The sequence below is a fragment of the Tachyglossus aculeatus genome, chromosome 4 (genome assembly GCF_015852505.1).
Source record: "Tachyglossus aculeatus isolate mTacAcu1 chromosome 4, mTacAcu1.pri, whole genome shotgun sequence".
Classification (NCBI taxonomy): Eukaryota; Metazoa; Chordata; class Mammalia; order Monotremata; family Tachyglossidae; genus Tachyglossus; species Tachyglossus aculeatus.
Window position 1 is genome coordinate 46,053,569 of NC_052069.1, and position 16,247 is coordinate 46,069,815.

At 43.4% G+C, this 16,247-nt stretch overlaps 1 protein-coding gene across 8 annotated transcripts in view; it reads left to right on the forward strand.

Moving 5' to 3' along the window:
• Positions 1-16,247, forward strand: part of BRDT (bromodomain testis associated) — a 79,397-nt gene that overhangs the window by 38,184 nt on the left and 24,966 nt on the right. For all 8 annotated transcript variants that reach the window (XM_038744864.1, XM_038744863.1, XM_038744869.1 and 5 more), the window contains one exon: positions 12,569-12,630. In XM_038744864.1, the coding sequence (XP_038600792.1) occupies positions 12,569-12,630 (62 nt within the window). The remainder of the gene's footprint in view (positions 1-12,568; positions 12,631-16,247) is intronic.

A 16,247-nucleotide genomic window follows, 5' to 3' on the forward strand; every position in this document is an offset into this window, starting at 1 on the left:
AAAAAAATAGTATCGTTATTATTAGTGTGTTGTCCTTGGAGAGCCAATCAGTCAATTATACTGATTGATTGAAACAAGTCCTAGTGTGTCTAAGAAGCCCTTTCCTCCCCTCCTCTCCTGCTTGCCTGGTTTGGGGGCAACAGAAACCTTTGGGGTGAGGAAGGTTTTTGGGGACAAAAAGTATAGCCACCATCCTGGCTGCTGGGCCTTGCTGTGGTCGCTTTCTCTACCCAAAAAGCTGTGGAGTGAAACTAATGGTTTTACCCAAGTAGTACCTGTCCCATGGAATCAGTGGCTCACTGGAACCCCTGATATAAATCAATATGAACCCACCTTTTTTCTGACTTGCAGAAGTGAACCTTGTGCTCTCCCCCTCCCTCCGCCTTACCTCCTTCCCCTCCCCACAGCATCTGTATATATGTATGTATGTTTGTATGTATTTATTATTCTATTTTATTTGTACCTATTTTATCTATTTATTTTATTTTGTTAATATGTTTTGTTCTCTGTCTCCCCCTTCTAGACTGTGAGCCCACTGTTGGGTAGGGACCGTCTCTATATGTTGTACTTACTATGAATAAATATGTGCATAAATAAATATGTGAATAAATATGAATAAATATGTACTTACTATGTGCAGAGCACTGTACTAAGCGCTTGGGAAGTACAAATTGGCAACACATAGAGACAGTCCCTACCCAACAGTGGGCTCACAGTCTAAAAGGGGGAGACAGAGAACAGAACCAAACATACCAACAAAATTAAATAAATAGGATAGAAATGTACAAGTAAAATAAATAAATAAATAAATAGAGTAATAAATACGTACAACCATATATACATATATACAGGTGCTGTGGGGAAGGGAAGGAGGTAAGATGGGGGGGATGGAGAGGGGGGTGAGGGGGAGAGGAAGGAAGGGGCTCAGTCTGGGAAGGCCTCCTGGAGGAGGTGAGCTCTCAGCAGGGCCTTGAAGGGAGGAAGAGAGCAAGCTTGGCAGAGGGGCAGAGGGAGGCCATTCCAGGCCCGGGGGATGACGTGGGCCGGGGGTCGACGGCGGGACAGGCGAGAACGAGGCCTAACGGTGAGGAGATCAGCGGTGGCAGAGGAGCAGAGGGTGCGGGCTGGGCTGGAGAAGGAGAGAAGGGAGGTGAGGTAGGAGGGGGCGAGGGGATGGACAGCCTGGAAGCCCAGGGTGAGGAGTCTCTGCCTGATGCGCAGATTGATTGGGAGCCACTGGAGATTTTTGAGGAGGGGAGTATCATGCCCAGAGCGTTTCTGAACAAAGACAGTCCGGGCAGCAGCATGAAGTATGGATTGAAGTGGAGAGAGACACGAGGATGGGAGATCAGAGAGAAGGCTGGTGCAGTAGTCCAGACGGGATAGGATGAGAGCTTGAATGTGCAGGGTAGCGGTTTGGATGGAGAGGAAAGGGCGGATCTTGGCAATGTTGCGGAGCTGAAACCGGCAGGTTTTGGTGACGGCTTGGATAAATGTTGGATAACCTTGGATAAATGCAAGCTACAGCAACATTTATTCATATCGTGGCCTCTGTCAGACCTTCAGAACTTAATGGTAAAAGGCTAGAAGTGACACCAAACTTAGACCCCCATCAATTGTCACACCATCATTGTGGAGTTTGGGGATCAAATTCACTTGAGAAGCACGAAATAATTAATGGCTGAGCTGCTGGGGAAAAAGCTAAACTGACTGAACTAGGGAAGCAGCGTGGCTCAGTGGAAAGAGCACGGACTCGGGAGTCAGACGTCGTGGGTTCTAATCCCAGCTCCGCCGCTTGTCAGCTGTGTGACTTTGGGCAAGTCACTTCACTTCTCTGGGCCTCAGTTACCTCAGCTGTCAAATGGGGATTAAGACTGTGAGCCCCATGTGGGACAACCTGATCACCTTGTATCCTCCCCAGCTCTTAAAATAGTGCTTTGCACACAGTAAGCGCTTAACAAATGCCATCATTATTATTATTAAACAGTTAAATAATGCCGTCCACTCCATTGTGAAGGGAGAAGCTGTTGAAACCTAACTTAGTGGTATCATTTGGAACTGGCAAACAGACATGCTGAGCTGTTTGATTCGTTATGTATGGTCTGGCAGCCAACAGTTTCAGTTGGGCTCTCATGATGCGTTTCTACAAACGGCCACTGTAGAACAGCTTCATAGTTGTACAGATTTATTACTCTATTTTACTTGTACATATTTACTATTAATAATAATAATAATAATAATGGCATTTATTAAGCGCTCACTATGTGCAAAGCACCGTTCTAAGTGCTGGGGAGGTTACAAGGTGATCAGGTTGTCCCACTGGGGGCTCACAGTCTTCATCCCCATTTTACAGATGAGGTAACTGAGGCCCAGAGAAGTTGTGACTTGCCCAAAGTCACACAGCTGACAATTAGCAGAGCTGAGATTTGAACCCTTGACCTCTGACTCCAAAGCCCGTGCTCTTTCCACTGAGCCACGCTGCTCCTCTTTCCACTGAGCCACGCTGCTCCTCTATTCTATTTATTCTATTTTGTTAATATGTTTTGTTGTCTGTCTCCCCCTTCTAGACTGTGAGCCCCCTGTTGGGTAGGGACCGTCTCTAGGTGTTGCCAACTTGTACTTCCCAAGCGCTTAGTCCAGTGCTCTGCACACAGTAAGTGCTCAGTAAATACGATTGAATGAATGAATAGTTTTAGGCTTAGAAGTCAGAAACTTTTTTTTTTTTAACCTCAAAGCAAGCAACCTGCAACTTTCTAGACTGTGAGCCCAATGTTGGGTGGGGACCGTCTCTATATGTTGCCAAATTGTACCTCCCAAGCGCTTAGTACAGTGCTCTGCACACAGTAAGCGCTCAATAAATACGATTGATTGATTCTTTGTTTTGCCTCCTCCATTCATGATCGCAGTCACACTGCAGCTTTTACTACTCCTGAAAATTAAAAGCATGACTATTCATTGATTGTTCACGTGGGTCGGGTTGCTCAAACGAGACCAAATGAAATCGTCCCGTAGATTTATTTTTCTTTGTACTAGGGCAAATAGAGGAAATGTGCCGTGTGTGGTTTGTAATGTTTGGGGGGGGGGGGGGGTGTCTCCCATTTTTAAACAGCGGGAGGGCCACAGTCTGGTCATGAAAACTTGGGTGCTGATAGCCTGCGTGAAGAAGCTGATTGAAGGGCTAGCGGTACGCACATCTCATCCCTGCCAGGCATGTTCCTTTCAACAAGTGAGTTGGCAGGCAGTGGAGAAGCCCACTGACGCATACACAAGAATTTTCCATTCAGATCCATTTTTAGGCCAGACTGTCCGCGGCGGCCCGGTTCCATGCTGTGCTCGTTCCACTGAATACCAGGTGTCAGGTGCCCACCTCCGTCATCACTGTCCATATCTGTTTTTCGAATTCCTGCTGAGCCTGTCCTCCTAGTGAGATGCCCTAAATAGTCTGAAGAACAGACTATTCCCTCCCTTCCCTCCTCTCCCCCTCGTCCCCTTCTCCATCCCCCCCATCTTACCTCCTTCCCTTCCCCACAGCACCTGTATATATGTTTGTACATATTTATTACTCTATTTATTTATTTATTTATTTATTTTGCTTGTCCATATCTATTCTATTTATTTTATTTTGTTAGTATGTTTGGTTTTGTTCTCCGTCTCCCCCTTTTAGACTGTGAGCCCACCGTTGGGCAGGGACTGTCTATTTTATTTTGTTAGTGTGTTTGGTTTTGTTCTCTGTCTCCCCCTTTTAGACTGTGAGCCCACCGTTGGGCGGGGACTGTCTCTATATGTTGCCATCCCAAGCGCTTAGTACAGTGCTCTGCACACAGTGAGCGCTCAATAAATACGATTATTGATGATGATGATGATGAAGAACAGAATCGCTCACCAATGGTGGCACAGTGCCGGCCGAAATTCTCCTACCTCGGCTAGTTTCATCCCTCTCTTTAAGAGATGTAGCACGGAGTTTGCTAACTGAGTGGATTATACTAATTGATGCTATTTGAGTGCGTGCTCAAAGGATCTGGGAGTTCAAACCACTAAACACAGTCCTTGCTTGCGTTCGCGGAAGATATCAAGTGCATATGCGACGCTTGGAGGGATTTATTATTAAGACCTGTAGAGATGCCTCATTTACACATTTTTAAACTTAACCGGGGTGACAGAAAAACATGAAATTCAGTGCCTCAGAAATAATATTTGAAGCCGCGTGACTCAGTGGAAAGAGCCCGGGCTTTGGAGCCAGAGAGCATAGGTTCGAATCCCCGCTCGGCCACATGTCTGCTGTGTGACCTTGGGTAAGTCACTTAACTTCTCTGAGCCTCAGTTCCCTCATCTGTAAAATGGGGGTGAAGACTGTGAGCCCCACATGGGACAACCTCATTACCTTGTTTCCCCTCCCCAGCGCTCAGAACAGTGCTTTGCACATAGTAAGCGCTTAACAAATGCCATTATTATTATTATTTCAGGAAGTTGATCGAACTGGCAATCCACATAATAGCTTTTCATCACAATGGCTGTACTTTCTCCTAACCACCAATTTGTGCTACAGGTATTGTGGCTCTATCTCTGCAGTCACACTTGAATATTTTGAAAGGTGCAGTGCGAGTCTGTATATATGTTTGTACATATTTATTACTCTATTTTATTTGTACATATCTATTCTATTTATTTTATTTTGTTAGTATGTTTGGTTTGTTCTCTGTCTCCCCCTTTTAGACTGTGAGCCCACTGTTGGGTAGGGACTGTCTCTATATGTTGCCAATTTGTACTTCCCAAGTGCTTAGTACAGTGCTCTGCACATAGTAAGCGCTCAATAAATATGATTGATGAAGATGATGAGTCCCCCTTGTCTCCGGAAGTGATGAATTCTGAAGAAATTAAATGAAGATTCTTTTCAGGAATCTTAATTTGTAGGGTTTTTTCTGACTTTTTTTAAAAATAGTTCAAAGTTGGATCTGAATGGAATCACTTCAAACTATATTCCGTTTTATAAACCTGGAGCTCCATCCTTGAATATCAGTTTAAGGAAAACCCACGCTATTTTAAGGGTGTGCTGGGTGTCGCACACAACCGTACCCACTCACCACAATGGTAATAAGCGTTTAGTACGGTGCTCTGCACACAGTAAGCGCTCAAATACAGTTGATTATTCTATTTTACTTGTACATATCTATTCTATTTTATTTTGTTGGTATGTTTGGTTTTGTTCTCTGTCTCCCCCTTTTAGACTGTGAGCCCACTGTTGGGTAGGGACTGTCTCTATATGTTGCCAATTTGTACTTCCCAAGCGCTTAGTACACTGCTCTGCACACAGTAAGCGCTCAATAAATACGATTGATTGATTGAATAATAGAGGCATGTATCTACCATGCTATATGAGGTAGTTAAAGTAATAATAATAATAATAATGATGGCATTTATTAAGCACTTACTATGTGCAAAGCACTGTACTAAGCGCTGGGGAGGTTACAAGGTGATCAGGTTGTCCCATGGGGGGGCTCACAGTCTTAATCCCCATTTTACAGATGAGGTAACTGAGGCCCAGAGAAGTGAAGTGACTTGCCCAAAGTCACACAGCTGACAATTGGTGGAGCCGGGATTTGAACCCATGACCTCTGACTCCAAAGCCCGGGCTCTTTCCACTGAGCCACGCTGCTTCTCTTAACTGAGACACCACTATCCCACACAGGGCTCACAGTCTAAAGGGGAGGAGGAACAGGTCTTCCTCCCTTTGCACAGATGAGGAAACATTCATTCATTCATTCAATCGTATTTATTGAGCGCTTACTGTGTGCAGAGCACTGTACTAAGCACTTGGGAAGTACAAACAGGCACAGAGAGGTTAAGAAATTGCTGTAGGTCACCCAGCAGAGAAGTGGCAAAGCTGGAATTAGATCCTAGGCCTCCTGACTCTGTTTGTGCTCTTTCCATTAGACCCGCACAACCTCCCATCGCATTGTGTTCCGGCCAGATAAATACATGTCATCAAAAGACATTAATTAATTCCTTAATAGGATGTGAATCAAAAAGCACAGTGGAAACACGGTGGGGAAGAACTGAGTGTAAGTTATCCTAGCAGGAGCGCTTTTCCTACTGCCCAGACTGCTTCTCCCCGCAACTTCCATAATGAGGAAGTGAGCTATTTAGATATCATCTGTTACCTCAAATTGGAACTTTTGGTTTCTCAAGACGGAGATAATCCATCTTTCACTGGATACGGAACCCCCTTTTATAGGTGCCGGTTAGACTATATGTCTGCAGGATCGTGTGTAATACAGGTGGTGGGGTTGAAGCGCTTAGTCTGCCAAACGCAACGAAGCGTGGGGTAAACAGATGTGACACCCAGCTCTTGGGGAGCCCGGAGGCTACATTGGTGCGGGACCCCTTGTCCTGCTGCCCTCGCTCCATCCCCAACTGTTTGACTCATTGAATATGTTGCCAACTTGTACTTCCCAAGCGCTTAGTACAGTGGTCTGCACACAGTAAGCGCTCAATAAATACAATTGAATGAGTGAATGAATAAATAATTGACAAAGTAGAGTATTTTACCTAAACGCGTGATACGTTGAAATGGCCTTCAGTTGGGGAGGGACCGTCTCTATGTTGCCAACTTGTACTTCCCAAGCGCTTAGTACAGTGCTCTGCACACAGTAAGCGCTCAATAAATACGATTGAATGAATGTTGCTTATCACACTTGGGTCCATGCTCCAGAGCTCTGAGCGCCCATTGTTGGGTAGGGACCGTCTCTATATGTTGCCAACTTGTACTTCCCAAGCGCTTAATACAGTGCTCTGCACATAGTAAGCGCTCAATAAATACAATTGATTGATTGATTGTACTTCCCAAGTGCTTAGTACAGTGCTCTGCACACAGTAAGCGCTCAATAAATACAATTGAATGAATGAATGAATGTCCAGCCACGTTAAATAGTGGAGGAGAGGAAGGAAAGCAACTTGACTAGTTGGAAAGACTATGGGCTTGAGCGTCAGAGGACATGGGTTAATAATAACAATCGTGGTGTTTGTTAAGCGTTAACTAGGTTCCAGGCATTGTACTAAGCACTGGGGTGGATACAAGCAAATTGGATTGGACACAGTCCTTGTCCCATGTGGGGTTTAATAATAATAATAATGGCATTTATTAAGCACTTACTATGTGCAAAGCACTGTTCTAAGCGCTGGGGAGGTTACAAGGTGATCAGGTTGTCCCAAGGGGGGCTCACAGTCTCAATCCCCGTTTTACAGATGAGGTAACTGAGGCACAGAGAAGGTAAGTGACTCGCCCAAAGTCGTCACACAGCTAAGTGGCGGAGTTGGGATTTGAACCCATGACCTCTGACTCCAAAGTCCGGGCTCTTTCCACTGAGCCAGTCTCAGTTTCCATTTTACAGATGAAGGAGCTGAGGCACAGAGGAGGGAAGTGATTTGCCCAAGCTCACGTAGCAGACAAGTGGCAGAGTGGGGATTAGAACCCAGGACCTTCTGACTGTAGGCCTGTGCTCTTTCCCATAGGTCATGCTGCTTTCAGCCATTCTAGATTGTAAGCTTATGGGCAGGGAGTGTTTTTACCAATTCTGTTTATATTGAACTCTCCCAAAGGCCTGGCACAGTGCTCTGTACACAGCTGAGTCCATCCCCCCCGCCTTACCTCCTTCCCCTCCCCACAGCACCTGTATATACATTTGTACGCATTTATTACTCTATTTTACTCGTACATATTTATTCTACTTATTTTATTTTGTTACTATGTTTTGTTTTGTTGCCTGTCTCCCCCTTCTAGACTGTGAGCCCGCTGTTAGGTAAGGACTGTCTCTATGTGTTGCCAACTTGGACTTCCCAAGCGCTTAGTACAGCGCTCTGCACACAGTAAGCCCTCAATAAATATGATTGAGTTAATGAATGATTGATTAAACTTCTTTGCCATAGTTTCCTCATGTGCAAATTGGAGGTTAAATCCTATTCCCTCTTACGTAGATGATGATAATAATGTTGGTATTTGTTAGGTGCTTACTATGTGCCAAGCACTGTTCTAAGCGATGGAGGAGATACAGGGTCATCAGGTTGTCCCACGTGGGGCTCACAGTCTTCATCCCCATTTTACAGATGAAGGAACTGAAGCCCAGAGAAGTGAAGTGAGTTGCCCAAAGTCACACAGCTGACAATTGGCGGAGCCGGGATTTGAACCCGTGACCTCTGACTCCAAAGCCCGGGCTCTTTCCACTGAGCCACGCTGCTTCTCTAGATGGTGTGCCCCATGTGGGACAGAGACTGTTTAAATAATAATGATGGTATTTGTTAAGCGCTTACTATGTGCAAAGCACTGTTCTAAGCGCTGGGGAAGATACAAGGTTATCAGGTTGTCCCACATGGGGCTCACAGTCTTAGTCCCCATTTTACAGATGAGGGAACTGAGGCCCAGAGAAGTTAAGTGACTTGCCCAAAGTCACACGGCTGACAAGTGGCAGAGCTGGGATTCGAACCCATGACCTCTGACTGCAAAGCCCATGATCTTTCCACTAAGCCACAGCTGCTTCTCGCTGTATCCACAGCTGTATCCAACCTGATTATCTGTTATCTACTGTGGTGTTTAGCACAGTGCTTGGCTCATAGTAAGCACTTAATCGATCCCATAATTATTACTGAAGGAGAGTAACATATCTGTTGGAAGCTGATGCATTTCAAGAGTTACCAGGTAAGACATAGTATGTTTAAACTAAGTTAAAATGACCCGGTTCAGCCTTTGCATTTGAGTCGGGGTTTAGGGGGTTACTGAAAATCAATCAATCAATCATATTTATTGAGTGCTTACTGTGTGCAGAGCACTGTACTAAGCGCTTGGGAAGTACAAGTTGGCAACAAGCCACTTGAAATTGGAGCAGGGCAGGGTTGGGCCCATAGCGGCCTGGGAGAAGGGAACTCCATGATGCTTGAGAAGGGCTTATTTAGTAGGATTAGTAATAGTAGTTTTGTTAATTTGTTTTGTTATCTGTCTCCCCCTTCCAGCCTGTGAGCCCGCTGTTGGGTAGGGAACATCTCTAGATGTTGCCAACTTGGACTTCCCAAGCGCTTAGTCCGGTGCTCTGCACACAGTAAGCGCTCAATAAATATGATTGAATGAATGATTGAGTAGGGCTTGCCCTCCTTGCTGTCACTGCTATCTCTGGGCCTCATTCCTGTAGTTCCCCAACTAAGAGTTGATGGGTGGGATGAGGAGAGGGGCAGAGAAACCTTGGGTAGGGGGACGGAGGAGCGGGAAACCTGACTCCCAACTGAGAGAATGGAGTCGGCCGCACATCCAGAAAGTCCTGAAAGGATTGGTTGTTACTCCTGTGAAGGTTGGAGGCAAATAAGCATGACTATCCCTGGGTTCCTGAGACTTGTAACCTACAGATTCAGCCTGGAAGGAAAACTATGTACATGCAAAATAGTGACCTGATTTCCCCCTGGTTCTTCAGGTTCAGATTAGTGTTTGGCCCACTCTAGCCTGAGCCCGTTCTGTTTTCATTTTTCCTTTGAACGCAGTAACCACCGTGAGCCCCTACAGAGCTCTAGTGTAGTAAGAGATCGATTCTTCCCCTTCTCCACCTACTTTCCTTCACATGCACCCTTTGCGGAGGGGAGCAAGATACAACAGGGAGCCTTGCTTCTTCCTCTTCTCTTCCCTGACCTCATTTGTAGCCAGGGAAGTGGAACCAGATTATGGAATTGTGTGTGCTGGACTTCAGGCTGAGGTTTGTCCCACACTCCTGACACATAAATCCTTTAGCCTCATGTAAAATACTTGGAGTTGTTGGTTTTTATATATATATAGATATAAATATCTCTCTAGATATATTTATATATATAAATATATATATTTATATATATAGATATAAATATCTCTCTAGATATATTTATATAGAGAGAGATATTTATATCTATATATAAAAATCTGAAAGATAGTGCAGGATTGAGTTCTTATTTTTACATCCTGAAGGAAGGACATTTCCTTCCCTCTGTTTCCATAGACTGCCCCAGGTTCCTTCATCCTAATTTGGATTTGCCTCAATATTCTGAAAGGCAAAATACATGCATTATTGTAGTGTATCTCTTTGAACAGTGTCAGTAGGTTAATTTCAATTGATGGCAACATCTAATGTTTACTTCTGTGGTCTATGGTGAGGTGAGTAATCCAGACAGAATAGTTCCGGGCAGCAGTACTCAGGCTATTTGATTAAGTATGGAAGGTTGGATTGTTCTACTGTGGATTTCATTCTACCATTTGTTTGCAGGCAAAGTTCTTTATTTATATATATTTATTTTATATATATATATATAAATCTGAAAGATAGTGCAGGATTGAGTTCTTATTTTTACATCCTGAAAGAAGGACATTTCCTTGCCTCTGGTTTCCATAGACTGCCCCAGGTTCCTTCATCGTAATTTGGATTTGCCTCAATATTCTGATAGGCAAAATATATGCATTATTGTAGTGTATCGCTTTGAACAGTGTCCGTAGGTTAATTTCAATTGAGGCAACACTTAATGTTTACTTCTGTGGTTCTGTGCTCTATGGTGAGGTGAGTAATCCAGACAGAATAGTTCCTGGCAGCAATACTCAGGCTATTTGATAAAGTATGGAAGGTTGGATTGTTCTACTGTGGATTTCATTCTACCATTTGTTTGCAAGCAAAGTTCTTTACATATATATATATATATATATATATATATATATATATATATATATATATATCTGAAAGATAGTGCAGGATTGAGTTCTTATTTTTACATCTTGAAGGAAGGACATTTCCCTGCCCCTGGTTTCCATAGACTGCCCCAGGTTCCTCCATCCTAATTTGGATTTGCCTCAATATTCTGAAAGGCAAAATATATGCATTATTGTAGTGTATCTCTTTGAAGTGTCAGTAGGTTAATTTCAATTGATGGCAACACTTAATGTTTACTTCTGTGGTCTATGGTGAGGTGAGTAATCCAGACAGAATAGTTCCTGGCAGCAATACTCAGGCTATTTGATAAAGTATGGAAGGTTGAATTGTTCTACTGTGGATTTCATTCTATCATTTGTTTGCAAGCAGAGTTCTTTATTTATATATATGTAAATCTGAAAGTGCAGGATTGAGTTCTTATTTTTACATCCTGAAGGAAGGACATTTCCCTGCCTCTGGTTTCCATAGACTGCCCCAGGTTCCTTCATCCTAATTTGGATTTGCCTCAATATTCTGAAAGGCAAAATATATGCATTATTGTAGTGTATCTCTTTTAACAGTGTCAGTAGGTTAATTTCAATTGATGGCAACACCTAATGTTTACTTCTGTGGTTCTGTGCTGTATGGTGAGGTGAGTAATCCAGACAGAATAGTTCCTGGCAGCAATACTCAGGCTATTTGATAAAGTATGGAAGGTTGGATTGTTCTACTGTGGATTTCATTCTACCATTTCTTTGCAAGCAAAGTTCTTTATATATATATATATGTATATATAAATCTGAAAGATAGTGCAGGATTGAGTTCTTATTTTTACATCCTGAAGGAAGGACATTTCCTTGCCTCTGTTTCCATAGACTGCCCCAGGTTCCTTCATCCTAATTTGGATTTGCCTCAATATTCTGAAAGGCAAAATATATGCATTATTGTAGTGTATCTCTTTGAACAGTGTCAATAGGTTAATTTCAGTTGATGGCAACACTTAATGTTACCTTCTGTGGTTCTGTGCTGTATGGTGAGGTGAGTAATCCTGGCAGCAGTTCTCAGGCTATTTGATAAAGTATGGAAGGTTGGATTGTTCTACCGTGGATTTCATTCTACCATTTGTTTGCAAGCAGAGTTCTTTATATATATATATATATAAATCTGAAAGATAGTGCAGGGATTGAGTTCTTATTTTTACATCCTGAAGGAAGGACATTTCCTTGCCTCTGGTTTCCATAGACTGCCCCAGGTTCCTTCATCCTAATTTGGATTTGCCTCAATATTCTGATAGGCAAAAGATATGCATTATTGTAGTGTATCTTTTTGAAGTGTCAGTAGGTTAATTTCAATTGATGGCAACACCTAATGTTTACTTCTGTGGTTCTGTGCTCTATGGTGAGGTGAGTAATCCAGACAGAATAGTTCCTGGCAGCAATACTCAGGCTATTTGATAAAGTATGGAAGGTTGGATTGTTCTACTGTGGATTTCATTCTACCATTTCTTTGCAAGCAAAGTTCTTTATTTATGCAAACTTAATTCCTCTCGTTGAGGCGCTCATCTGAGAAACTTGGGATGGATGTTTTTGTTGTTGGAAAATAATCCACTTTACAATGGAAACACAGAATGTTCAATAATTATAATCCGCTTTACAATGGAAACACAGAACGTTCAATAATTTTTAAAGGGTACGGATTTAAAGAATTGGTTTAAAATCTCTATCAAGCCTCTTTGTAGTGTCATGTACAACGTATGGGGATGAATGCCACAGTTTTCCTAGAGAAGGAAATAACACTTCAATAATCAAATTTAATTATTCTACAAGGAAGTAAACGTTAATGATTTTTTTCCATGCCCTGAGATTTATTTTATCTACATTTCACAGATTTGCATCCGAACCAGATTGGCGTGAGACAAAATGACTTTCCTGCCAGTGAAAAAATGAAGGTAAACACCACTGGTAGAATTCTCTCTTGATTCTGCCTAACAATAGCTTCTTCTAAAAAAGACAGTGGCTAGCTTCTAAGTTAAACTAAAAAACTCTTTAACCAAGTGGTTCAGAAATGCTTTTGGGTTTGGTTTTGGTCGTCCCCCCATTCATTCATTCATTCAGTCGTATTTATTGAGTGCTTACTGTGTGCAGAGCGATGTACTAAGCGCTTGGGAAGTACAAGTTGGCAAATAGACAGTGAATGGTAAGTAATGACTCTATCAAAGGATTGAGTAATGCATTAATTTCCCAGGAGGGCACTGCTTCTCAGATTAGCCAAAGCAGAATGTTCATTATATTCCACACTGATGTATGAAGTTTCAGTTACTTCTAGGTAACTAAAAAATTGAAGGAGTTAGAGTCAATACTACAATACATAGTAAGGGAGATATGAAGAGGAAAAAATTGCTTTTTAGTCTTTCTATAAGAGGCATTTGTCAGTAATCCAGGTTGTGAATGAGTTCTTTTGTCCTTCAGTGTCTCCATAATTTATGTCTGTCACATGCTTTGGATCAAGCATTCTTTCAGCAGTGCATATAGCCGGTTAGCACATGAAGCAATCAGAAAAGGAATGATCACATATATGGAGCTATTCAGGGTGCAACTAACAGTAGTACAAATCTTCCCCTTGTTCTAGGAGACTTGGTCTTGGTATTGTACGTGCAGGGTAGCTTGGTGGGAATTGGAATCCAATGGAGTGGAGCTTGATCTGAAGTAGAATAAACCCTTATTTTTTAAAATTCCATGCTCCAGGTTGTCTAATCAAAATTCTTTTTGAATCTGAATATGTGTACCTCTGAATACAAACTCACCCTGAATTTGAATCTAATGGGGTGGAACTTGATCTGAAGTAGAATAAACCCTTATTTTGAAAATTCCTTACTCCAGATTGTCTAATCAAAATTCTTTTTGAACCTGAATATGTGTACCTCTGAATGCAAACTCATCCTGCAACATAGGGATTGCATTCTTGTAAAACCTAACGTTAAGGAAAACCTCTCCTATGGTTATTCACTCATTCCAACCACTGCCCATGCACTCAAGCTGTTTCTTTGGTATTGTGGCCTGGCAAGCCAAAGCATTGTACTTCCCAAGCGCTTAGTCCAGTGCTCTGCACACAGTAAGCGCTCAATAAATACGATTGAATGAATGAATGAAAGCAGGCTTGCATTGTCAGAAGAATAGCCCCTGATTCATTAAACACATCCTAGCCAAAATGGATGTAGATGCTTTAGTTCAGTTCCCTATACTATTTCCGTATCTGACGTGCTTTAGGGGTGATGCCCTTTTGCTGTGCTTTACTGCATTATGATTCTAGGAGCATTTGATCTGTTACTCTTCAGTATTTGACCCAGGAATATGTGGTGTAGGATCATGCCATGGGAGAAGGTAATAGAAATGTCTCAATCATCAGTGGTATTTGAGTGCTTATGCACAGAGCACTGTACTAATAAGCACTTGGGAGAGTACAGCAGAGTTCATTCATTCAATTGTATTTATTGAGCGCTTACTGTGTGCAGAGCGCTTTGGAAATACAAGTTGGCAACATATAGAGACATCCCCTACCCAGCAGCGGGCTCACATGTCCCCTTGCCCACAAGGAGCTTACAGTCTAGAGGAAAAGACAGACAGATTCTGGATAAGTACGTAATTGCTTGTGGGGCTGAGAGCGGAGTGAATATCAAGTGCAGATCCAAATGCATAGGCAACGTAGGTGGGAGAGGGAATAGGGGAAATGAGGGCTCAATTGGGGAAGACCTCTTGGAGGGGCGATCCCAATAAGGCTTTTAAAAGTGGGGAGAGTGGTTGTCTGTTGAATATAGAGAGGGGGAAAGGGGCTCTGGGCCAGAGGGAGGACCTGGGCAAGAGTAGGAGCAAAATGTTTGGGCTGCGTTATTATAGGAAATCAGTGAGGTAAGTAGGAGGGGTAGAGCCTCACCCGGGGCTTCAAGGCTGTCCATCCCCTCGCCCCCTCCTACCTCACCTCCCTTCTCTCCTTCTCCAGCCCAGCCCGCACCCTCCGCCGCTAATCTCCTCACCGTACCTCGTTCTCGCCTGTCCCGCCATCGACCCCCAGCCCACATCATCCCCCGGGCCTGGAATGCCCTCCCTCTGCCCATCTGCCAAGCTAGCTCTCTTCCTCCCTTCAAGGCCCTATTGAGAGCTCACCTCCTCCAGGAGGCCTTCCAAGACTGAGCCCCTTCCTTCCTCTCCCCCTTGTCCCCCTCTCCATCCCCCCTTCCTACCTCCTTCCCTTCCCCACAGCACCTGTATATATGTATATATGTTTGTACATAGTTATTACTCTATTTATTTTACTTGTGCATGTCTATTCTATTTTATTTTGTTAGTATGTTTGGTTTTGTTCTCTGTCTCCCTCTTTTAGACTGTGAGCCCACTGTTGGGTAGGGACTGTCTCTATATGTTGCCAATTTGTACTTACCAAGCGCTTAGTACAGTGCTCTGCACATAGTAAGCGCTCAGTAAATACGATTGATGATGATGATAGAGCTGATTGGGTACTTACGAGTTGATGGTAAAGAGTTTGATGTGGAAGCGATGGACAAACAGATGCGAGCAGAGCTCACTGATTAAAGGTGGTGGCAGAATTTTGAAGACTCCATTCTAAAGTCTTGGCAGTTTATGTGATCAGTAGCTAAGTAGCGTTCACCCCTAGGGCCCCAAGAACTGATATAGACACTGTTTGAAGGCCTGGTTTGGCCAAGTAATACAGCACAGATGTCGGGGAAGGGGTAGCTGAGCAGGAGAAGAATTTCCTACTTTTTCCATCTAAATTTAACCAAGGTTTTACTCAACAACTGTTCTGATAGACTTAGTGATATTTTTCAGCCCCAAATGTTAAACAGAAAAAAGAGTAATGTCAGTTTTCTTCCATACTGGACTCAATTTGGGGAGCAACTTAAGACTTGTATTTTGCTCTAGAGATTTTTCTCGAAGGGTAGGTATCTAAGGTCACCACTGATCTCCTTCTTGCAATTTGCGATAGTCTCTACTCCATCCTCTTCGACCTCTTAGCTGCCTTGGATGCCACGGTCCACCCCCAACTCCTGATGACATTAGCTGGCATTGGTTTCAGTGACTCTGTCCTCTCCAGGTTCTCCTCCTATCTCTCCGGCTGCCCATTCTCAGTCCTTCTACCTTCCATCCTCTGACTGTGGGAGTCTCTCGAGGCTCGGATCTGGGTCCGCCTCTCATCTCCACCTACACCCCCTCATTTGAACTCATTCGCTCCCACAGCTTCAACTACCGTCTACAGTTGACTTCCAAAATCTGCTTCTCCAACCTTTGGCCACTCCTTTTCTGAAGTCTTACATTTTCTCCTGCCTTCGGAACCTCTCTAGTTGGATTTTTTCCACCGACACCTCGAACTGAACATATCCAAAGTAGAACCCATTTTCCCAGCAAACCTTGTCCTCCTTGCATCTTTCCCATCACTGCAGACGACACCGCTATCCTCCCTGTCTCATAAACCTGTAACCTTGGCATCATCCCGACTCCTCGCTCGTTCAACCCACATATTAAATCAAATCCTGTCAGTTCTAACCTTCACAGC